Genomic DNA, 25,954 nt, shown 5'->3' with positions numbered 1-25,954 from the left:
GCTTCCTCTTGGTAATATCATGAGGAAACACTCCATTAATGTTCATTGTTATGCAGATGATACTCAATTATACTTATCTATGAAGCCAGACGAAACCAATCAGCTATCTAAACTAGAAGCATGCCTTAAGGACATAAAGATCTGGATGACTAGAAACTTTCTGCCACTTAATTCAGACAAAACTGAAGTTATTGTGCTCGGCCCAAAACACCTTAGAGATTGTGTCTTTAATGATATAGCTGCCCTAGATGGCATCAGCCTGGCATCCAGCACTACTGTTAGGAACCTCTGGAACAATCTACCAGTCAGGGTCCGGGAGGCAGACACCCTCTCTTCTTTTAAGAGTAGACTTAAAACTTTCCTCTTTGATAAAGCTTATAGTTGGGGCTGGCTCAGGCTTGGACTAGCCCAGAGTTATGCTGCTATAGGTTTAGACTGCCGGGGGGATCTGACACACCAAGCTCCTCTCTCTCTCTCTGTCTCTCTCTCTCTCCCACTCTCCCACTCTCTCTCTCTCTCTCTCTCTGTCTCTGTCACAGCTCATTAACTCTGTATCTTCTGGTCCCATTAACGTTACTAACCATATATCTTCCCGGGAGTTCTTGTGCTCCCTTGTCTTGAAGGTTCCTGGGGATCGTTGCTGCAGACCACCTGCTGCTGTGGACCTGCTTGACTGCAACAACTACTAACATCAGCCTTCCCCATGGTATCATTATTGTTGCTGCTAAAGCTAATAGTAGACCTGTTGACTTCAACTGTTACAATTACGATTACTACAGCCTTTATCATTACTCTGCTTCTCTCGCTAATTTATTTTTTTTGCTAATCTTCACACTAGTCTACCACTATTATTGGCATTGTAACATAAGTATGTGTCGGTTGTTGTTCATGTAACAAGAACATATGTTGTTGTTGTTGTTGTAACAATGTTGTTGTTGCTCTCTTTCCCCGTCTCTATCCTGCATCTCCTTCTAACCCATTTTCGGCCCATCCAGTCGAGGCAGATGGCTGTTCAACATGAGTCTGGTTCTGCTCGAGGTTTCTGCCTGTTAAAAGGAAGTTTTTCGGCCAATGTGCCGAATATTGCTAAGTGCTACTCATGGTGATTCATGTTGGGCCTCTCTTTAAATAACATAACAAACCATGTTAGTTTAGAACTTAAGTTACTTGGTTTTTCTTTTCTTTTTGACGCTGGAGGTCTGGTAGTCTAGTTTTCGCGGCTTCATTTCTAGTTTAGTTTATTTAGAACTTAAGGTGGGAAGAGCTGGGTCCTATGGCCCATTGTGTGGTTGGGCCAGACTTCCTCACTCCTTTTGTTCTTTTTGGCCAGACCTCCAGACTCCCATAGTTTTGGTCATTTTCATAGCATTGTTTTCTTTGTAAATAAAATTCCTTATCTTTTTGAAATTTGAACTCGGTTATGGTGTCCTTCTTCGTGTGTTACTGGCCACATGGTGAGCCAAACATTTCCTTTGTCGTGGCCGTAAAAGTGTATAATTATATGAGTTAATTTTGCATTTCATATATATTTAATCTATAACCCGAGTAGTAACTGAATGCTTTCAAACAGGACAATAGTTTAGTCAAACTTAAATCGGCTCTGGGAAAGAGTGATCAGTACGTCATCTGCGGCAAGTCTAGAAGCAAGTTTTAAATTCCATCTCATTAATCCAAATTCCACTTATTTCTTGAGATTCCCTAATTGCTTGCACAAGGGGCTGAATGAATAAAGCAAAAAGGGTCGGACTCAAGGGGCACCCCTGCCAGCAACCTCTTTCAAGTGGCACAGAGTTTAATAAACTGCCACTTATTTGTATTCTGGCTGTGGGGGAGTGATATAAGTTCTTTACAAGTAGAATTACTGAACTATTAAAGCCAAATAGTTGCAGTGTTAATATAAATATTCCTAGCTAACAGCATTAAATGCCTTTTCGGCATGAAGGCTGAGAACAACTGATTTATCTTTTTTTTTGCTCATATGCTGTATTAAGTGCAGAGCCCGTCTAATGCTGTGTCTGTCTATTTGTGAGGAACCCCACTCGGTCCTCGTCTATTAAATATGGAATTATGTTTTCTAATGTTTTTGTGATTATCGAGGCGTATCGTCAATGGTCTAAGTTTAGAATTGATATTGGTCTGTACGAACTGCACTCAGATTTATCTTTACCCATCTGTGGGATTACAGAGATTATTGCTTGTTTCCACGATGTTGGTATTTCCTTTTTGGGTGTGTTGGGTTTGCATTTGTGTCCATAGAAACCCTTTTAAAATTTAAAACAGCTATTATTTAAATGAATTCATCATTTTCTATTTATTTCATAATCCTACATGGAATTAATGGAATTTTAAATGTAATAGTCATTTTGTGGATGTATTCTACTCTCTTCTGTTGTTTGTGTTTAAGTCTTTTAATTTGAAAAGCCAAAACCAGAGAATATTTTTTTTCTTTCTCCTTTTTTTGGTCACCAGTTAAAAAACACAGAAAAGTATTTTCTGTTGATGTTGTCATTGGGACACAAGAGGCTGAGGTGCGGTGAGTTTAACTTTCTCTGTTCACTGTAAACTGTCACTCACAAATATACTTACATGCAGTAAATATACATAAATGATCATATTTGCATTCATATCATACATACATATGATAAATACACATAAATATATACGGTGGCCAGCAAGGGCAAACGTGCTGCAACAGCCCAAACGATTTCGATTAAAAGAAACGAGCTGCAAATTCAGAAACGATGTAAATTAAAAAACACATGCAAAAGTCCAAAACAAATTCAACGACAGAAACGCGCTGCAAATTAAAAAACCTGCTGCAAAAAGCCAAAACAAATACATTAACATCAAACGCGCTGCAAATACAGAAACAATGCAAAGTCAAAAACACAAAAACCCAGAAAACACATGCAAAAGAAAAACGCTGCAAATACAGCCCTCACAATGGAAGTGCTCCAGGCCTGTAGGGGGCGCTCGTTGTGACAGGTTTATTATTAACGGGAGAGAGGGGGAGACGAGACAGTGAATTTATTACTTCTCAGACTTACTAATGTTAGACGCTGCTGGAGCGGAGCTTCTCTGTTGGTCATGTACTACTGACAACTTTAAAACATGAGTAAAGAATTCACAACTTTTGTTGAGACACGGCTCCTGATCAACTGACAGCTTTGCTAAAGTAACCGTTGCTAATTATAGCTTCCGTTAGCTGTACAGCTAGCAGTTCTTTATGATTACTCTGTCCGACTTGGCATCAAATTGTTTAAAGGGAAGATAAATATGTAAAAAGTTATTACGGTGAAAAGCAACACTGCTGCTGCAAATAAGGCAAGAGAGGAATGCTGCAAAAGAAAAAAAAGTGATAATGTAACAACAACATATAGTACATTTCTTTCACACTAACAATGATACACATGATTTCAGTTATATACAGGATCCACAGATACATTAACTTCATGAATGAAATGCAAGGAAATAACTTTATTTGGCCAAATATAATTAAAATGAATTAATACATTTGATTTAATCTGTGATAAATACCTACAGACTAATCAATTTAATCATCTGCGGGGAGGGCTCTTTTATATATTAATCACTAACTGAATGCATAGACTCCGTGATGCGAACGCATTTAACAAGCTACTTACTGCACGGTTTAATTCTGTGTCTTTACATGCGTAAAGTTACGGCTCGAAAACTTTCCATATACACATAACCTCAGCTGCGTTAGGACATAATTAAAGAAGGCAGCTTCGTGACACAGAAAACAGCACGCTGGACTCTGACATCGGGGTTGATTAAGACACGGTGGGGATGGGAGATTAGCATCAGTTCGTGCCCATCTCCAGGAGGCCTTAGCGGGGGTTCGGATGGGAAATCTCACTGGTGCCGAACCCAGCAAGAAAACCACCGCACTACTGTCTTCCCTGTTCCCTGTCTCTAACTGTATGGTAGCGGCCCGGCCGTGGCTTCCGCTGCGGACGAGATAACCCCAGTCACCCGAACTACCTTTTGCTAGTTGAGTTAACACGAACACTTTACTGTACTCGGAGACCGATACCACACAGAGTAATCATAAAAAACCGCTAGCTGCACGGCTAACAGAAGCTACAATCAGCAGCGGTTACTTTAGCAAAGCTATCAGTTGATCAGGAGCCGTGTCTCAACAACAGTTGTGTGAATTCTTTGCTCATGTTTTAAAGTTGTCGGTAGTACATGACCAACAGAGACGCTCCGCTCTAGCAGCGTCTAACATTAGAAAGTCTGAGAAGTAATACATTCACTGTCTAGTCTCCCTCTCTCTCCTGTTAATAATAAACCTATAAAACCAAGCGCCCCCTTACATCGTTTCTGAATTTGCAGCTCGTTTCTTCCAATCGAAATCGTTTGGGCTGTTGCAGCACGTTTGCCCTTGTCGGCCACCGTAAATATACATTCAGGTCACTGATAATAAGCAAATCCTTTTTATCAGAATTTAAACAGGATCTACACAAAATAAAAACTAAAAAAATAGCATTTCCTTGCAGAAAATGCGTGGGAATGCTGAAAGCTTAAATTAAATTGCAAGACACTGCTGTAAATGTAGCACATGCAAAACACTGCTGAAAATAAAGAAAATGGAAAACACTGCTGAAAATGTAGGATGCAAAAGAAAGAACACATGGAGAAAATAACGAGGAGAGACTAAATGGAGGAAGGAGAGAGGGAGACAAATAGAGTAACAGCAACAGAGAGAGATGGAATCAGAGATGTGAAGAGATATACAGACAGAGGGAGAGAAAAAGAAAGATACGGACAGAAATCTAAACAGCAAAAAAAATCCTTAAAAAATGTAAGAGGTGAAAAGAGTTGAATAGGAGTGAGTGTGTGTTACAATGTTACAGTTTCATGTAGCAGACGCTTTAGTCCAAAGCGAAAAACGTCTAAAAGTTAATACATCTCAAGCAACGATCGAGACAGGAGGGAACGAAGTCAGGAAGAGCCAACAAACAGCTTCAGGTGTTATTGGACACAGGTGCCAACAGGCAGTGTATATGGCTTTATTTATTTATTTTTGATTTTTATTGTTTTTGTTTTTGGTTAATAATAATCATCATCATCATCAGCAACATCAACAAGATCAGTAAAGTCATCATCATCATGAAAATCCTAGTCAGCATAAACCACATCCTCGATGTCATCATCACCAATAGCATCAATATCATTAAGGTCAGAGGTGTTCATAAAGAGCTGGGTCTTTAGCTTCTTCTTAAAGGTGAAAGGGACTCTGCTGACCAACTGGAGTTTGGTATCTCGTTCCACCACCGGGGGACTACTGAGGAGAAGAGTCTAGTTAGCGACTTAGGGCCCTGTTGAGATGGGAGGACCAGGCGCCTTTCATTGGCAGAGCGTAGTGGGCGGGACGGAGTGTAGACCTGTGTAGACCTGTAGACACCATCATGTGCTGAAGATGCTGAACAGTTTGTGCTACAGAAACTGTTCAACTATCAAATGAAGGTTGAAAAGGGCCAAAAAAGGTACAGAAGAAGAAGTAGAAAAAAAAAAAAGAACAGGATAACAATTGTGTGCCAAAATAAAGACTTTTATTAAGAAACTAAATAACAGTGAGATCAGGGGGAGGAGGTGGGGGAGGTGTCTGGGACTCTGTTGAGGATCCAGCCTCGCAGTAGCTCAAGTTCAGGCTGGCTCAGCTGGTGGTTTAGACCCAAAAACGAGTGGAAGGAGGAAGACATCCCGCTCTTCCTCAGCAGCTCTGACGTCTCCTCCCCCCACTGATGAAGAACCAGCTCATCACTGGAACCATGACACTGGAACAGGTGGGGGAGGGGCAGTCCTGCTTTGTGGCGCTCTTTCACCGCCTTAAGGAGAAGACAGGAAGTAATACAGATAATCAATACTGATCGATAGGGCACAGACAGGAAGTAATACAGACAATCAATACTGATCGAAAGGGCACAGACAGGAAGTAATAAAGGTAAATCAATACTGATACTGCTATTGTGTTGATCAGAGCTGCCCTTCGTCTTTCCTGAGTTGTCATGTTTCAAAGGATCAATAAGTGATCATGGCTCCTGTGTGTGAATGAAGCCTCACACTGAGTGAGACGACAAGTTTAATGTGATAAATATCTGTATACATCAGTGAAGGAAATAAAGTTAATTATCAAGTTCAAACACTGAAAAAGACCCTTCAAAATAAAAGCTCAGTGTTTCATTTTTTCAATAATTAATGATCACTTCGTTTCCTGTCAGAAATGTGCAGCTGATTTACCTGGAAAGCGACCGAGTCTTTGTTTAGAAAGCTCGAAAGAGCAAAAACTCCGCCTACGTCAGGGTGGTGTCGACACGCCAGGTGTAGAGCCATGGCTCCGCCCATCGAAAAACCACCTTTAAATAAATCAAAGGAACAAAGATCAGCAATGAGGTTAATTGAGATTAAGAACAATAAAATGGTATTTTGTGTGTCTGTAACTCAAACAGTTTCTACAGCTACAACAACTTTTTATACATTTGCAAATCTTTTCTGTGAGCACAAAAAATTTCTACACTTGCAAAATGTATTTACACCTTTACAAACTTCAATGTGTGAGGACTTTTTTTTTTACACATTCACAAATTCAAATACTTACATGATAATACAGTATTTAATACATTTAAAAAAAATACTTTTCACATGCACACAAAACGTGAAAAAACAACTGCAGCTGTGAACATTATTAGTGAACATTAAGTTGTGAGCCCAACATCTTTTTGACCCTTATTTGAGTCTGTAAAATAAGAATCAGAATCAGAATTGGTGTTTATTGCCAAGTAGGTTCACACATACAAGGACCTTGTTTTGGTGCAGAACAATTAACACAGAACTAAAATAAAAATCAGTAAAAATAATTAAATATAATAAGATAAAAAATAGGCAATAAGTATAAAAATATAAAAAGCAAAACGTATAATACAAAATATGTACAACAGGTGAATTAAAAACTTTACAGGTGTGAAGGATATTGGTGAGTGCAAAAAGCTTACAGTATAAAATTAAAAATAGTGCAGTGTACAGACATCATAAAAGTCCAGTGTGCGTTAATGTAACGCATAGAGTCTGAATTACAGTCTTAACATTCTTGAACTGTTGAGTGATTGAGGGGCTGGATGAGAGTCCATGTCAAGTGGGGGGGTGCTTGTTGATGAGGCTGGCAGAAGAGGGGAAGAAACTGTTCCTGTGTCGAGAGGTGGATGGTAGCCTCTTGCCAGAGGGGAGGGTCTCAAATAGACTGTGTCCAGGGTAAGAGGGGTCGGCCACTATCTTACCTGCACGCCCCAAGGTCCTGGAGATGTACAGGTCCTGGAGAGATGGCAGATTGCAGCAAATCACCCTCTTTGCAGAATGGATGATACGCTGCAGCATGCTCTTATCCCTGGCAGTGGCAGCAGCGTACCAGACGGTGCTGGAGCAGGTGAGGATGGACTCAACGATGGCGGTGTAGAATTGCACCATCATTGTCTTTGGCAGGTTGAACTTCTTCAGCTGCCGCAGGAAGTACATCCTCTGCTGTCCCTTTTTGATGAGGGAGCCGATGTTCCGCTCCCACTTGAGGTCCTGGCTGATGATGGTCCCCAGGAAGTGGAAAGACTCGCTGATGGTGATGGGGGCGGGTGTGGCTGCTGTCTTTCTAAAATCCACAACCATCTCCACGGTCTTTAGAGCATTAAGCTCCAGGTTGTTATCACCACACCAGGTCACCAGATGGTCAATCTCCCACCTGTAAGCGGACTCGTCCCCACCAGAGATGAGTCCAATGAGGGTGGTGCCGTCTGCGAACTTCAGGAGCTTGACGGACTGATGACTGGATGTGCAGCTGTTGGAGTACAGGGAGAAGTGCAGAGGGGAAAGAACGCAGCCTTGAGGGGAGCCAGTGCTGATGGTCCTGGAGTCAGAGACGTGTTTCCCCCCTTTCAAAGCGACAGTAAAGCCACTTTCCCAATTGTTAAAAAAACACTTGGCTTTTTTGCTTAGTGGTAAAGATAACAATTGGCATTAAGACTCGGGTCCAAGTGCAGCCCTCACTTGGAGACTCTTTTCTGGATTGTAAACCCTTTTATTCACTGCGGCAGTTTTTCCTCGTTTGGTCTGGTCGGTGTTAACATCCCACCTCAGGCCTGTGTAACTGAAGCATTACAACACCTGTCTGACCTGATCACAGACGTGGAGAAAAAACATCCAGACTCCCTGCTCATCATTCTGGGGGATTTTAACAGAGGGGTGCCAACATCCTAGACCACTGTTACACAGCTTTAAAGGACTCATATCGCTCTGTTCCCCGTGCAGCTTTCGGCCTCTGTGACTGCTGTCTGGCCCATCTTATTTCTACCTACAGGCAGAAATTAAAATCTGCTAAGCCTGTAGTAAAGACAGTGAAGAAATTGACAGACCAGTCAAAGCTGGAGTTACAGGCCTGCTTTGACTATATGGATTGGAGTGTTTTTGAAGCTGCAGCCACAGACCTGGATGAACTCACAGACACTGTGACATCGTACATTAGCTTTTGTGAGGACGTGTGTGTGCAGACCAAAACCTTCTCCACATACAACAACAATAAACCCTGGTTCACATCAAAACTCAGGCAGCTACTACAGAAGTGGGGATGTGGTCCTGTACAAGCAGGTCAGGAACATTGACAAAGGAGATCAGGATAGTAAAGAGGAGCTACACTGAGAAGCTAAAAAGCAGCTTTTCAGCCAACGACTCTGCATCAGTGTGGAGAGGCCTGCAGGACATCACCAACTACAGGAGACCATCCCCCCACCCTGTGGAAAAACCACAACTGGCTGATGACCTGAACATCTTCTACTGCAGGTTTGAAAAGAACTCTTTCACACCCCTCACCCACTCCAACTTCAAAGGACTACCTACATGTATTTAACCTGTTTGTAGCTGTCTCTGTCCTCCACTAAGTGTAACAAGTTTCATCATTAACATTTCCTTTATGAGTAACAGCAGCTCACTGAGGCTCTGCGCCATCTGAGGCGGAACATTCTTTTAGAAACATTCAGACAGATCGACTCCTCAGCTCCACATCAGCTGTTAATCTGACACATCTGGGTACATCTGGGCACACTGTGTGCACATACCCATCATCCTGTCAGAGAGCTGAAGAGCGAGGGAGAGGAAAAAAGGAAAGGAGGAAGAGAAAAAAGAAGAGAGGAGGTTGAATTCTCACGTCTGGTCTGAAGCTGACATGACGAGATCTGAATGTGAGCTTTTGAACCTAAAGTGTGTGTGTTTGCATGTGTGTGTGTGTCTGTGTGTTTACTTGTAAGTGTGTGTGTCAAAATAGAAGAATCAATACAAAACCAAACAATTAAGGGTGTAGGCCATGTGGTATGCATGCTGCTCAGTCACAGACAAAGAGAGAGAGCACCTACACCTACAGGTGTGGCCAAGCAACTTGGCCCATCTCTGCTGGCACTCCAGGAAGGCAGTGAACTGGAGGAAAACAGGGGGGTGCACTATGAAGCAGGATTTGCGTTATCGAGGTAACTTATGTACTATGAAGGTGGTTCACTTACCGGGATAGACCACCATGGTAACTTATGCTGAACACCTGGGGTCTGTTTCAGAAAGGAGGTTCAACAAGCCCTCAGTCTAACCCCGGACTGTGGTTTGACTTACTCCGAGTTAAAATTTGCTGGCTTTTTGGTTTCAGGACAGCTGATCAGAGTTAGTTCAATCAACTCTGAGTAGGTTCAGCCAGAGTTTAACAGATATTCATCGAGCTTCACTAATATATCTACAACAGAGACTGATAGAAACACTGAAGCCTGAATTACTTTTGTACTTATAAGATATGAAAGTAAGCATTCGTACTGCTTTAAATTATGATTTTATATGTATCTTATTTGCTTCATAGTTTGATACGACTGCCTGAGAAAATAAGTCTAAATCTGTCATTAAAGCGACAAAAATACATCTCTGCAACGTATTAATCTAATGTAACACACAAGTGTTATAATATAACACAAATAAATATATGGTGCACTAATGATGGAGCAGTGACATTATTATATTACACATTTACACAGTCTACGTTTTTTTGCTATTTGTCCTTCCTGCATTTGGCCGCTGCAGCTGAGAGTATTTCACTCAGGATTATGTGAAACTTCTTCATATCTTTCTGAAGTCATAGTTTGCTCTTAGTTTTTAAAATATGCAGATCAGCTGACGGCAGACTCGCCTGCGTTTAGATTGGTCATTTGTTCCAAACAACACCCCTTTAATGTGAACATGCTCATAGAAACCCTGGGTTGACTTATCGAGTTGATAACCTGACAAAGGACATCACGCTAAGCGGCCACACGATGTTGGTGATGACAAACACTGCTATATGAAAAAAAAAAAATCCGCGAATAGTCGAATCTTCGTATTGAACAGCCAAATTCGATTTAAAAAACATAATAAACAATATAAACATTATAAACATTATAAACATAATAAATATTATAAACAAAAACAATAAACATAATACAAATAATAAACAAACCTTATAAATATAATAAACATAACAAACATAAACATCATAAAAATAATAAACAAACACAATAAACATAATAAACAAACATAATAAACATTATAAACATAATACACAAAAACATAAACATAGTAAACATTATAAACATAATAATTATAAACATAATAAACATAATAATCATTGTAAACATAATAAACATTAACTTTATAAACATCATAAACATTCAAAACATAATAAAGATAATAAACTTTATAAGCATAATAAACATAAACTTTATGAACATAATAAACATTATAAACATAATAAACATTATAAACATAATAAACATAATGAACATTATAAACATAATAAACTTTATGAACATAATAAACAAACATAATAAACATTGTAAACATAATAAACATAATAAACATTATAAACATAATAAACATTGTAAACATAAAAAACTTTACAAACATAATAAAATTTATAAATATTATAAACATAATAAACATTATAAACATAATAAACATGAAACATAATAAACACTATAAACATAATAAATATGATAAACATAATAAACATAATAAACATAATAACATAATAAACATAAACTTAATAAACATAATACACATAATAAACATTATAAACACAATAAACATTATAAACATGATAAACATAATGAACATTATAAACATGATCAACATTGTAAACATAATACACTTTATAAACACTATAAACATAATAAACTTTATGAACATAATAAACAAACATAATAAACATTGTAAACATGATAAACATAATAAACTTTATAAACATAATAAACATTGTAAAGATAAAAAACTTTACAAACATAATAAAATTTATAAATATTATAAACATAATAAACATTATAAACATAATAAACATGAAACATAATAAACATTATAAACATAATAAATATTATAAACATAATAAACATAATAACATAATAAACATAAACTTTATAAACATAATAAACATAATAAACTTTATAAACATAAACTTTATAAACATAATACACATAATACACATAATAAACATTATAAACACAATAAACATTATAAACATTGTACATATTATAAACTTTATAAACATAATAAACGTGAGGGGAGACTTCCCACAGGGACATTATGGAGGACTTGAGTCTGACTTGAAATGAGTGCCGGCTGAGGGCAGGAGGGAAAGAGTTAAACTATACAGCAAGAGTGTGTGTGTGTGTGTGTGTGTGTGTGTGTGTGTGTGTGTGTGTGTGTGTGTGAAGACTGCACAGGGATAAAGTGAGTATAAAAACACATGGTCCTGGGAAACTGCTGAAATATTATCTCACTAAATCATAACATTTGGTCATTAACTATAAATACTCTGTGCAGTCATTCAGTAGCACTGTGTACCCACAATGCAACTCACCAGCACCACAAGTTTCCATGGAAAGGGTTTCAAGGAGCAGCTGCTGGTGTGTTTCAGTTACAGAGCAGGAAACTCTGATGTGTTCAGGTCAATAAGATGAATGCTGCGCGTCATGCTGACAACATGGAAACTCTCTTTAATTATTGTTCATTTTATTTACTTTACATTTTTGCACATCACAGAGACATATATATATGCAGGATTAATTTTGTAACATTATAAAGAAACAGATGTTCAATTTTTTTATTGTTGATTAGTCACACATATAAAACTTGAAGACAACAATGAAGTGGATTAGACGGTAAGCCGAGTGTGTCGAGCTTAACTCAGAGTTTTTAGTGTCACTTTTTTAACCTGGAAAGATCACCATGGCATCATGCTCTGCAAAGCTCACCCGGTTGGGACCAGGTTATGTTTATGGGCTTTAAATCAGCCGTAAAGCTCCGCCCTGTCATTAATAATGTCCTGAAGATGTTCTCTGTAGGCAATATAGATCCTCAGCTGAGGTTATATGTCAATGTAAACTGTGGGAACACAAAGTTCCTCATGTACAGACACAGAACGAAGCCGTGTAATTACAGTAGCACGTACTGTATGCATCGCATCACAGAGCCTATGTATTCAGTAAGTGATGAATATGACCCCCCACCCAGTCTCCCTCTTTTTTACCTGTTTGTAAAATTAACACTTTAAATGTCAGCAGATCATCCAAAAAGCAGCTAACAGAGCGTTTCGTGTGATATGAGGGCGTTGTCATCTCAGACCATGGACCTGTGGTATTGCAAATATCCTTTCAAAAGAAAACTACTCAATACACAAACTGACATTTTGCCGTCCATAAACAAAACACCCAGTGTCAGTAAATCCACTCTCTGGGAATCCCTCAAAGCTGTTTCGAGGTGAGATTCTCTCTTGTGCATCTTGTGATGGCAGGACGAGGAAACTGCGTCTTAAACAACTCTCTGACCAAATGGCACAACCGGGACTTAAATATTCAATCTCTCCCACCTCTGAACTTTTAAAGGAGAGGTCAACTCTGCAGACGGAGTTTGGCATGAGAAGGGCATTGTTTCATTTAATCATTTTGTATAGTCAATATTTCTGCCTCATTTAACCAACAACCAAGCTAAATTTGATATACTAGGTTCGCATTTTTTTAAATACTCACAGGTCCGGGGCTGAGCTTGAAACCATTTCCTGCTCAACCTGAACAACAGCCTGTAGACACCCATCTCTTAGAGGCACAATTTCTGTTATATACTTAAAACTTTGATCTATGCAGACAACATCTCTGGAGACACTGAGGGAAGCATGGCAGGCTGATCTAAATGTACAGCTGACACATGTTGAGTGGTCAGAATACATTTATCATCAATATGTGCCGGGCATGGCCTGATTCAGTTCAAAGTATCTGAATCGATCTAAAGTCAGAATCTCAAAAATGCACCCATCGATTGATGATTCATGCAACAGATTCAACAGTCCACATGCAACATTAGCTCACACTTTGTCCGAGGCTCTCGGTTTACTGGGCCTCGATTTGTACTGCACTATCTACGATGCTAAAGAGAGCAAGAGCTCCACATCCTTTAGCAGTCATTTTTGGTATCCAACCTGACAACAACAACCTTTCTAGGGATCAGTCCAATTGCACTGCTTCAGTAACTCTTAGAAGGCGGAGCCGGCACCGCCCTCCTTTAAGCCCTGGGTCAGAGGTAAGATCAGACTCTCTCTTCGGGGATCTAAGGATTATTTTAAGCGGGTATGGCAACCTTTCATTATATACCTGCAGCTGTGAGATTTTAGTGCTGTTGCTCACTTATTTAGTTCTGCCAGAGAATTTATTTACTAATCACACACAACTGTGTTATCATTTATTTACTGATAAGTTCTCTTTTCTTTTCCTGCTTGTTTGTTTCTGTTTATATCTTATATCTCTTCACATGTATCTCATGGTCTCATTTTGATACTATGGGGGACCTTGATATTAAACTAATGTATTATTATTTATTGATTATTATTGTTGTTGCTTTTTTTTTTTCTTTTTCTTTCTGTCTTTGTTTTCTGTATGGGGGACGTCGACTGTCCAGTGTTATATCAGTGTTATATCGATGTCTCTATTTGTACCTTTGTACACAAAATGTTTTTCCTTTTTCTTTTCTGTATTTGTGAAAAAAACAAAAACAAAGTTGAAAAAAAAAAGCCAAAGCCTCTCTAGCGCCCCCTGCTGACTGGCTGCAGTATAGGTCATAAAGCCCGCCTCCTCCATGTTAACAGATGGGACATGAGTCAAACTATAAAATCAAAATACACGTCAAATATTTTGTTTTTCATGTTTGAGAAAATGTATTAAATTTGTTTTCCTTCATTTAAAATTAGTTTGATTCTTTTTTGTTAGTTTATTTGAAATCAGTTTTATTTAACAGTTTAATGAATTATTAATTAATGAATAAGTTAACTGTAAAAGTTTCAGCAGAAACATGCTCAAGCAAAATATGCTACAAGTTTCATCTCTTCGTCATTTCACGTTTTCCATTTTCAATTTGATTCAGATTTTATCTGCCTTTACACACGCACAGCAAGCACGCACGCACACACACACACATGCACACACACACACACACACACACACACACACACACACACACACACACACACACACACACACACACACACACACACACACACACACACACACTGTGGCAAACCAGGGGAAACAACCAGGCCAACCCAGCACAGGGGGCGGATCCCTAAGCTCAGGTTGGGAGAGGGAATAGAGGGAGTGGAGACCACACCCCCTCAGTGGCACTGAGTGGCTCTGACACATCTCCTGGGGAATCCCAGCCCACTCTTCTTTGGCAAATCTTTCAAGCTCCTCCAGATTTGATGTCTTCTGGCATGGACCCTGGTCTTCAGTTCACCACACAGATTTCAATGGGATTCAAGTCAGGGCTTTGTGCAGGCCAGTCAATAACGTTCACTTTGGTTTTCTGGAGGTAGTTCTTCACCAGGAGCGATGTATGTTTTGGGTTGTTGTCATGTTGGAAGACAAAGCAGCGACCCACACCCAGTTTTGCTGCTGACTGCTCGAGGTTTTCTTTCAAAATCTTCACATATCCTTCTTTCTTCATGTTTCCTTCAACCTTGACGAGATTCCCAGTTCCAGACGCGCTGAAGCATCCCCACAGCGTGATACTCCCACCACCGTCTTTAACTGTGGGGACGGTGTTCTTTGGGTTATACGCCTCTCCCTTCTTTCTCCAAACATAAGCAACGTCTCTACGGCCAAAAAGCTTCGGTTTGGTCTTATCTGACCAAAGAACACGCCTCCAGTGTGCATAATCTTTCTCCAGATTGTCCTTAGCATACTTCAGTCTGGTTTGAAGGTGTCTCTTCTGTAGAAGTGGAGTTTTTCTTGGCCTGCATCCTTGCAGTCCATGTCTGTGTTGGGCTCTGGTGACTGTCTTGTTTGACACTACAATTCCTGACTTGGCGAAGTCATTAACTCGTGTTTTGGTAGTTGTTCTCGGGTCTTTAGACACATCTCTCACCAGTTTTCCTTCCCGAGTCTTTGAAATCTTTTGCGTCCTACCTCTGCCAGACTTGTTCTGTACTGTGTGGCTCTCTTTGAATTTCTTGATGATACTTCTCACTCCACTTCTTGACACTTGGAAACGCTGTGATAACTTTGTGTATCCTTCTCCTGCTTTGTAAGCATCAGCAATTCTTTGTCTCAAGTCTAAACTGAGTTCTTTTGTTTTTTGCATGATGCTATCTCAAGTAACAGCTAAAACCCTTAATGAGGTTTTTATACTGTGTCTAAAGTGTAGGACAACCCTCAGTTTTAACTTGATTGATTGATTAATTACAAGCTGTGAGCATGACAAAGTTAAAGCACATGATTGCACAACAGTGGTTTGTGCTTTGGCTCAATAAAAAGGTCAGTTCTCAAGGGGGCTAATAATTTTGACCCTGGTAGTTTTTGGTTTTTGTGAAATAATTTTGTTTCTGTGTGCAAAGTAAAATAATGTAAGCATCCAAAATAAAACTAGGGAGTTTGGAAAAGCTGTGTTAAAAATGTATTGATCTGTTTAACAGCACTTGGGAGATTTATAGGGGGGCTAATCATTTTGATCTCAACTGTACGTGAACTTTACTGAATATTTGAGGCTAAAAGCTTTTAAATAATCTCTTCAAAATCTTTCTCATTCTCTACTGGCAGAACATGAAAGAAACATGTAACCTGATGAGAAGCTTTTATATCATCACAGCGTGTGTGTGTGTGTGTGTGTGTGCGTGTGTGTGTGTGCAGGGATCCAGGAGGATGAGTCAGGAGAAGAATTCATCCTGAGAGAAAATAAAACTTTAGCTATCCAGCCATCTAGCAAGCTAGATAGATGTCCATGTGTCCAGCTGTTCAGGTGTGTTTGTCAGTAAAAGAGAAATATTCTTATATTAATCAAACTCAGGAAATCACAAGATATAATAAAAACCGTTCAACACAAAAACACCCTGAAAATATATCCACATGCAGCAAATAACCAAAATCCCACAAAACCACACGTCCGTCCTCGTGCGGGTTTTGCTGATGGCTTGCGGACAGTGACGGCTTCCATGAACAGTTTCAGGCAGAGGTTGAATGTGGAGCAAACCGGGAGAGTATGGAGGTCTGGAGTTAAAATATGATCGCACAGTGAGCGTGCCACTCCGGCGAACTTTCTGCGAACTCTTCTCCTGCTGCGCTCCTCCCTGCTCCCACTGCATGAAGAAATGTAAACTGATGGGAATGGGTGTGGTCGTGGGATGTTCTGGGAGTGTAGACTGGTGACGCAAAATCCAGGTTGTCAAAAGGTGAACAGATGTACGTGTGCTCAGGTGTGTGACTGAGGGGCTCTGTCCCTGACTGCGGGCATTACACACACCGACACACACACACACACACACACACACACACACACACACACACACACACACACACACACACACACACACACACACACACACCGACACACACACCGATCACACACCCCCCAAACTTTTCCTTCTTCGCCAGCGTATCTAATCGACCAGAACACCTCTCCATCACTCTTCTTGCCCTCTCTGTTTCTGTAGTGTGACCAAGGCTGCACACATGTATGCGTACATTCACACAGCTTTACGTCCATTCAAACAGCTTTACGTCCGCTTGCCACGAGGTGCGCTGCATATTAACGCCGGCATGTCCCGTATGTTTGGTGACAGAAACCAAGCATTCAATTACGGATATGGCACAGCACACTGTTTGTTTTGTTTGTTTCATCAAAATAATCCTCATGTTCTGGTTGGAATAAAAGGCTGATTAAAATGTATAAACTCTGAATAGAAAATGTGTTGAAGTTTGACAGCCCCAGGGGGAGGGGCTTCAGGTATACAAGGTGCTGCCGAGAAGTCAGTTGGGAGTTTGTAACAGAGGTCACCACTGAAACCTGCTGTGTGCTTTGCTTGTGTGAGTGAACTTGGAACTCTTTTTGGCATTTTTCTGTTAAAATGTGTACACAATATTTTCCTGTTTTTTTTGTAAATATTTTCTGCACTTTGGGAGGCCGGCAAAATATATTGCACCATCACCACATTTTTTGACTACGCCTGTGTTTTTCCCAGTTGTCTGGAGGAGTTTAAAAGAGAAGCCTGCTGTTAGGGTGTACAGGTGTCATCATTGTTACCAGGTGAACCAGCAGACAGATTTAAAAGTATATAATTTATATTTAACCATGATAAAATCAGACCGTACCGATGATGATCCGGTGTTTGGGTATCCCGGCTCGGACTTGGTCCTGGATCAGGGAGCCTAACGGGTCACACATGTGGTCAATGGACTCCAGGTGCTCCGGACTGTCCCGAGAGATCTTGTAGCGGTCGAACCAGACGTTAGACAGAGCCCCTCTCATGGGAGTGTACGGCCTGATGAGGAAAAGGGTCAAAAGTCACAAACATGAGGCAGCTTCAGTTCACACCTGTTCAGGTAAAGTTCATCAGGTCAGGAGAACATTTACACATTTGTTAATTTTCATTGTTTAGATATTTGAGATTTAAATAGATTTAATTTAACATCAAACTGTTGAACACATCTACCTGACAGGTCATTATTTTAAAAGACATTCATAATCAAACTTCAATAAACACGTACCTGAGAGGAGCTGTGGGGTAAATCACTCTGATGTGACTGAAGACCAGATCTGGATCCAGAACGTCTCTGACCCATGACCTGAGACCCGAACCACAATCTCCTGAACACAGAAATACAGCCCGGATTATGAAACAGAGAGAGCTGATTCTGGACAGGCTATTCACCTGGTGAAGAAGACGTGAAGAAGAAATGATGAAGACGAGGTGAAGAGGTGAAGACCAGCAGGATCAGACCACAGACTATAAAAAGATGGCCGACATGACAGCTCCCTTACAGTGAAGCCAAACCCTCTCTATCGCCCCCTGCTGACTGGCTGCAGTATAGGCCATAAAGCCCGCCTCCTTAGAGTTCAGGTCAGTATCAGGCTACATCAGGGACAATGCTGGAGACAGAGGACAGCCTGACACGGAAGCTGTCTGTGATGGTCTTGAATGAATCCCCAGCGACTCGGTATCTGCAGCACATTCAACATTTCATTTAGTTGTGAAGAAGATACTGCAAGTGCTAGGTGCTGGTGTTAGTTGTAGCAGTTTATTGATATGGCTGCACAGCTGCTGGCATCAAAAATAAACATCTTAAATGATGGATTATACAATTATAAAGTTACACAATATGTAGATATGTGTGTGTATAAACTGACTTTGCTGCCATATTTATGCCTACTTTAGATTACATTATTTTGAGTGTTGCTGGAGCAAGTACAATGTTCACATAGCCCTGATCGATCAGACCCGACAAAGCATGAACTCAGACTTTTTACTAATCGGCATCATGATGCAGTTATTTCAGCATCCTTTTGACCCGTTAATTAAATCACACCGCTGTAGTAAACCATGGTTTCAGCTGACATGCGACTTGTTAGATACAGTGATTATCTTAAGACTTTGACACGCCTATTTTCACCGAGCTGTGTGCCCCCCCGGGTGGTGTTATGAACCCAGGAACAACAGCTTTGGTTTTCCGACGTATCTGGGACAACAGGTACAAGGCCGCAGTCATGGTTATTTCAGCCATGGTTGATGACGGAAAGAACTGTTGTTGGTATCCATGGAGATAAACCCCTCCTCAGCTATGGAAGCTAAGGGTGAATATTCGTTGGTTGATTAAACATGAATTTTACAATTTTTGATCTGGCGGTCAAACTTGCATGTGTATCGCTTCTTGTTCCCGCCTTGAACTGGCAGTGTAAAAAGCCCTTCTGTGTCACACCAGCCGTTCCAGCAGGTCTCTGTCAGAGTCATCTTCTTTCATAAAAACTAAGATCATATTCTTTTTCAGGTGAACGCTTTTTCTTTGGCTGTAATGACTGTTTCCATGACGACCCATCACCAAATGACGTCACGTACAAAGAAACTGTGAGTATCGTCGATCACCTCGTGCAGGTGAAAAGTTGAACTGATGATCACAGGTGAGTTTCTGTTCAAATGTGATTTAATGCTCACACGCCAAACAGTTATTATTATTGTTATTATTATTATTATTATTATTTCAGTAGGAGTAGAAGGCTATTAATATGCCTACTGGTGACTGTTAATGATAAACCTGTTGAGTGAACAGTCTGTGTTTACGTTCAGTCACTGCTGTCTGACCGCTTCTAACACAGACCCACAGTGACAGCAGCGCAGGACACACACACACACACACACACACACACACGCACACACACACACACACACACACACACACACACACACACACTGCAGACCAACAGAGAGACCCGAACCTGATCCGTGCAGGAAGATGACCGAGGCGGAGTGTTTCCTCGACGGAGAAATTACACAGATCTGAAGCTTCCTCACCGCAGCCATGACAGTCTGAAGCAAATCACGTGAGACAGCGAGGTAACACAGCCAAACCTCGCGAGACTCAAAGACAGCCTGTATTGGAATTCTGAACTTCCTTTTTTTCCGTTTATATACCTAATTATTATTATTATTATTATTATTATTATCATTATTATTATTATTATTTTAAATGGGTACAGAAAAATGGAAAAAATTAGATGTATCTTTTAAAAACAATCAAACACATTCAGAACATGTCCTGCTTATTTTTCTTGTGTAGTAAAAGTTTATTTCATAAATCAGATATCAGCTTGTTGGTTTCACATACTCTGCAGTCTGTTATCTGTAATATTCCTGTTATATCAGAGCTCTGTGTCATAACCAGGGGTGGACAGGAGGGATGGGCGGATCAATTTCATTTGGCATCGATTCCTTAAAAAGAAATGTTGATAATAATATTATATTTAAAAAAAAAAGTGGGTAGCTGCATCTCTTCATAACGTTTTCAGCCAACTTCATTCTCACTATTTCATTTTAAATGTGATGTTACATGAGGGTAACCCAAATAAAAGCATAACTATAGTAAATAGGTAAATATAACCTTTTCTACACGTATGAGCACAAACATTTTGATTTAATTGTACTCAAATTTGCTTTCGTAATAAATGTAATTAAGGGCCAGTATGTCACGTGTGATTTGCCTTTCAGTCTAATGATCTTTAAAAAAAAAAAAAAAAAGAATTATTTCGAGAAATCGCATACATTTAAGAAACGATCAGTATCAGTATCATATCGAATTACAAGAGCTTGGTATCGCCCATCCCTCGTGGACAGTAACAAAGTAAGTTTACTTGAGTACTTAAGTGCATGTTTGAGTATCTGTACTCTACCTGAGTTTTATTTTTGGGGAAACTTAAACTTTGACTCCACTACTTTTCTATCAATGTTCTCGTTACTCACTACTTTTGCTCTGAAGTCAGCTGATGAATTTTCTTTTCTAAAATCTGAAAGACAATAAACTGAGTTTGTGTAGTTCTGCGTGTGGTTTGTCTAAGTGGTGTTGCCGTACCTGTACCTCGCGCTTCTCCATGGTTGAGCGTAGAGCAAACGCAGACGTCACCCAGATCAGGAGGTTCATGTAGTGCTGGTAATGATGCTACAGCAGAGGAGGACGATTCTCCACCTGAGCACGGCCGTGTCTTAAGCCATGTTTGAGGTTTTTGAAGTGAAGAAAGATTCATATGCTTTTAAAACAAGAAGAATAGAGAAGTGTATATCCATTTATATATATGAATATATATGAATAGATGAAATATTGCAGAGTAACTTTTCTTGTTTATGATTTAGTATATGTTGGGCACCAGGAATAAGAATATGCGGCACAATTGCATCGTTCAAGAGGCCTTGCACCTACTGAAATGGCTGTTTAAAAGAATGAGAAAGCCTGGCAGAAATTTCTCCTAGTCGTTAGGCAGTTTTGGTTGTCCTTATTATTGTTCCTATTGTTTTGGAGCTGCAGGTAAGTAAATCTGTAGCATGTGAGTTTAAACATGTAAATAATGTTTAATAAATAAACTGAAAGTAGAGGAATGTACGCCCATGTGTTCTTGACTGCACTCATGCTTTGAAATGTTTTTAAAAAGTAGTTTGAACACCAAATTTTTAAAATCAAGTACTCCAGTACTTTAACCCAAATAATAAACTGACTGAGCAGCTTGCACTTGTATTGGGTTAACATTTGGCCTGGAGTATCTATACTTTGACTCAAGTAATGAAGTTAAGATAAGGTAAGATGAGATAATCCTTTATTGATCCCCAGGGGGGAAATTAAGGTGTTGCAGCAGCACAAAGACAAAATAACTATAAATCAGTAAATACAATTTAAAAAATAAGAATAGATTAAATAAAAAATATGAGGTACAGCTGTTCTACAAGGAGGAGTAAGACCAGATAAATCGACAGTTATGTGATAAAGCGACATTGTTTGCAGGATGAGGTAATACAGTCTGAGCTCTAAGGTTTATCATATGGTACAATATAAGGTGCAATATAAAGTGCGTCAGTAGAATAACGGTATAGAGTATGGTAACAATATCGTAAATCTAAACTCCATCCCTTCGCTATGGTCATGCTGCACTTCCTCATTACATCATCACAGCAAACAACACGTGAATCTGTCCAATCTCCGTCCTCTTCCACAGTCCTCGCAACCAATCTCAAAGCAACATCACCTGAAACTCAACACCCGATCACTTACAAACAAACTTCTCAAACCCACCGACAACACCTCCACATCCTTCACAGTAGATAAGTGCAACTCGTTCCTGTCATTCTTCCAAAGCAAAATCAACAACATCTACAGCAACCTGTCCACCTCCCCTGCTTCTTCAACCCCCACACCTGCCTCCCCCCTCCACCCTCTCAGTCTCTGTCTCAGTTCTCCCAGTTGTCCCCACTGGTGCTCTATAACTTCACGACAGGGATGAGAAGCTCCACCTGTATTCTTTATCCCATCCACTCTCATTAAGACCTGTCTGCCATCCATCTCTCCACTTATCACTGCAATAATTAATACATCCATCAGCTCTGGATTGGTACTTCAACCCCTCAAACTTGCTGCTGTTAGCCCCATCCTTAAAAAACCTGGACTCAACCCTGATATTATGAACAATTACCGACCCATCACCACTCTCCCCTTTCTGTCAAAAATCCTGGAACATGTTGTCGCAGCCCAACTCAAAACCCACCTCACCTCAGATGCACTGTCTGAACCTTTTCAATCTGGATTCCGCTCACAACACAGCACAGAAACTACTCAAAGTCACCACCGACCTCCTCCTCTCCTCTGACTCTGGCCTCCTCAACATCCTCATCATGCTCGACCTCACTGCAGCTTATGACACTATCAACCACTCCATTCTTCTCTCCCGACTGGAATCTTACTACAACATCACTGTCACTGCATCACTGTCTTATCTCACCAATGGACAACAGTTCATCAACATCAACAAGTGCGCCTCCTCCATCTCTCCTCTGTCACAAGGTGTCCCCCAGGGCTCTGTGCTTGGTCCTCTCTTGTTCATCCTCTACATACTCCACCTCGGTAACATCATACGCAAACATGGTCTCCATTTCCACTGCTATGTCGACGACGTCCAGATTTACATCTCCACCAAATCCATCACCATGGCAACTCGCTCCACTCTGACCAACTGCCTCACCGAAATAAAAACATGGATGCAAGCAAACTTCCTCCAACTCAACTGTGCTAAATCTGACATAATAATCATCGGCCCCAAATCCCTCACTAAAACCACCCACGACTTCTGCCTGACCATGGACAATCCGCAACCTTGGAGTCATTTTCAACAATAACCTCAGCTTTGAACGACACGCCAATCAAATCACCAGGACTGCTTTCTTTCACCTCAAAAACATCGCTCGTCTCTGTACATCACTCTCTTTCCCACCTGCTGAAACTCTGATCCATGCCTTCATCACATCCAGAATTGACTACTGCAACAGCAGCCTTTATGGTTCATCCTCCAAAGTCCTTAATAAACTCCAACACATCTAGAACTCTGCTGCTGCCCGCCTCCTCACCCACTCCTGCTCCTGTGAACACATCACCCCCGTCCTCCAGAACCTCCAATGGCTCCCTGTCCCTCAACGCATCCAGTTCAAAGTCCTCCTTCTCACCCACAAAGCCCTCCATAACCAGACCCCTTCATACCTTACAGACCTGCTCCACCGCCACACTCCCTCCCGCAGCCTCCGCTCCTCTGATGCAAACCTCATCTCTCGTCCACACAGAACCAAGCACCGAACCTGGGGCGACAGAGCTTTCTCCATAGCTGCCCCCTCCCTCTGGAAATCTCTACACCAACACATCCGAGACTGCACTGACCTGACTTCCTTCAAATCTCTGATCACGACCTTTTTAGACCTGCTTTAACCTCTGATGCGGATTTTTTTTTCCTCATAGTTCCTCTTATTGTGTTTCTTTCTCTGTTCTTATTTTGTTTCTTTAGTTGTTTTTAATAAAGTAAAGTGACCATGAAAAGCGCTATACAAATAAAATGTATTATTATTATTATTATTATTATTATAATGTACATTATGAACATATAGAATACTATAATATAAGACACTATATAATATATTATACTATATAACAATGAATAGTAGTTATAATAGTATAAGATAGTGCAGTAAAGTAGTGAGTACAGTACAGTATATGAAGATATAAGCACCTCGTGGATGTTACAGTATATGGCAGGTTTATAAGTAAATCAGAGCAGCAGAGTCAGTGAGGTGAGAGTGATGAGAGTCCTGTACTAGATTTCAGCAGGATGACAGTCCGTAGCTTCCACTGCTGTTGTACAGTCTGATGGCCGTGGGCACAAAGGAGCGCCTGAAGCGCTCAGTTCTGCACCTGGGTGGGATGAGGTGCTGGTTGACCCCCCCCGTCCATGGCTCACTGAGGTCATCAGAGAGCAAAGGGCAGGGCTTAGGGCAGCAAAGAGAAAATCAGTGATTACCACCAATGACTTCCATCATTTTCCACCAGTGTTAAAACAAATAAGACTACTTCTTATCAAAACAAGATCTGTGGTTCCAAATTTATGGTTTAAATCTCAATGAAGAAGAAGAAGGTATCATCATTTGTGCGTGTCAGTACCTCATCCATCTTGAAAGGTCAGCGCATGCGCAGAATCGAACGTGTTTTACGACACTGCCCGATCTGTTCCACGCATGCATCACTCGACTCGAGAGAGTTGTGTTCGTGTGCTGGCGGTCGAATTGGTGTGTAACATTAGATTAGAGAGTTGTGTCATTGGGTTGGCTGTCAAATTAGCTAGTTTTACCAAATTAGCTAATTAGTATGTATGATACAGAGTTCTTTTAAATAATAAATAATAATAAAACAAGCAGTTGTGCAACTTTTCTGTGCTTTTATGTTGGCTAATAACTGTACTGTTATTTGTATTACAGTGTTGTGTATTTGTCTAATATTGTGTTGTTAATAAAGTTATTGAAAAAAAAACGTTCACACGTGAGGTACAAATCGGGCAGGAATAAGTATGAGCATGCGCAGCACGGATCAGGCAGCTGGGAGGGATGGGGTACTGACAGTGCGACACTACAGTTAGCCTGTTAGCATGGAGGAGATTCAACTTGTGCTGTGATTGATCATGCTTTCTTGCATCGCAAATGGATTGAGCACGAAAGCTTACGTCTCCTACTTCCTGTCAGAACACACAACCTCACGCCTTGTGTGTGCTGATGGTTTAACCGCTAAAGGTTAACACTCCACAGCACGTGCCGGGGGGGGGGGGGGGGGGGTAATAGACTTGAAAGTCCCAAATAAGAAATATGATTGTTAATAGTTTATATGGACATGAAAACACACTGCATTCATCTGGTTTAATGTCCTGTATTTTTGAATATTGCAGAACAATCGTGCAACCCTAGTGTGTGAAATCAAACGCTGTGAGTACTCGACCAATCAGAAACGATCAGCACTGCAGGCCCTGCCCTGAAAGTTCCTGGACCTTTGGACAGTACTACATGTGCAGGGACTTTTCAGGGGGTAAGTTAACTACCCTGGAACTACATTTAGAGCCTGGTTCCTGATGTCGAAACAGACAGAGTTCCTCAAAAGGTTCCTGGTTCCTGGGGAAAGGTTCCTGCTGTTTAAAAAAGCACCTGTAGATGGCTTCCTTTACACCTCTTTCAAAGCAGCGGCCTTCTCTGACCGGGATGTGAACCTTGCTGTCTTCAGAGGAGTGTCCTTTGTCCTTTAGATGTTGGTGGACAGCTGAGTCCTGACCTGAGGAGCTGGCTCTGTGCTGGACCATGCATTTGTGGAGGGGTTGTTTTGTTTCCCTGATGGACAGGTCCCTACATTCCTCATTGCATTGTACTGCATACATGTCTGGGTGTTTTGTCCTTTGGGTGGACAAGCTTCTGTGTTCGATGGTTTGAAGTGTACTGGGATATTGTGTTTGTTAAAAATCCTCCTGAGTTTCTCCAGATACCTCCTGAGATACTCCAGACAGGTAGGGAATAGCAATG

General features: G+C 40.6%; 1 protein-coding gene across 1 annotated transcript; it reads right to left on the bottom strand.

Annotated features, from left to right (window-relative positions):
* Positions 1–5,074: 5,074 nt before the first annotated feature.
* Positions 5,075–19,900, bottom strand: lyplal1 (lysophospholipase like 1). The gene is made up of 5 exons (XM_069655601.1): positions 19,816–19,900; positions 18,093–18,192; positions 17,697–17,866; positions 6,268–6,383; positions 5,075–5,855 (listed from the first exon to the last, which is right to left on the bottom strand). The coding sequence occupies exons 1-5, from the start codon at positions 19,898–19,900 to the stop codon at positions 5,607–5,609; spliced, it is 720 nt and encodes a 239-aa protein (XP_069511702.1). The 3' UTR covers positions 5,075–5,606.
* Between the last annotated feature and the right edge of the window lie 6,054 nt (positions 19,901–25,954).

Source organism: Semicossyphus pulcher, unplaced genomic scaffold (genome assembly GCF_022749685.1).
Source record: "Semicossyphus pulcher isolate SPU_LCO1_2020_fin unplaced genomic scaffold, fSemPul1.0.p SCAF_9, whole genome shotgun sequence".
Lineage (NCBI taxonomy): Eukaryota > Metazoa > Chordata > Actinopteri > Labriformes > Labridae > Semicossyphus > Semicossyphus pulcher.
The sequence above is the reverse complement of the archived record's forward strand: the minus strand, read 5'-3'. Positions and strand labels throughout refer to the sequence as shown.

Coding starts and splice junctions, on each gene's coding strand:
- lyplal1 (XM_069655601.1), bottom strand. CDS start 19,900: ATGGCTGCGGTGAGGAAGCTTCAGATCTGTGTAATTTCTCCGTCGAGG. Junction 18,193..19,815: donor CATCTTCCTGCACGGATCAG/GTTCGGGTCTCT, acceptor TTCTGTGTTCAG/GAGATTGTGGTTCGGGTCTC. Junction 6,384..17,696: donor CAAACACCGGATCATCATCG/GTACGGTCTGAT, acceptor ATTTATTTAAAG/GTGGTTTTTCGATGGGCGGA.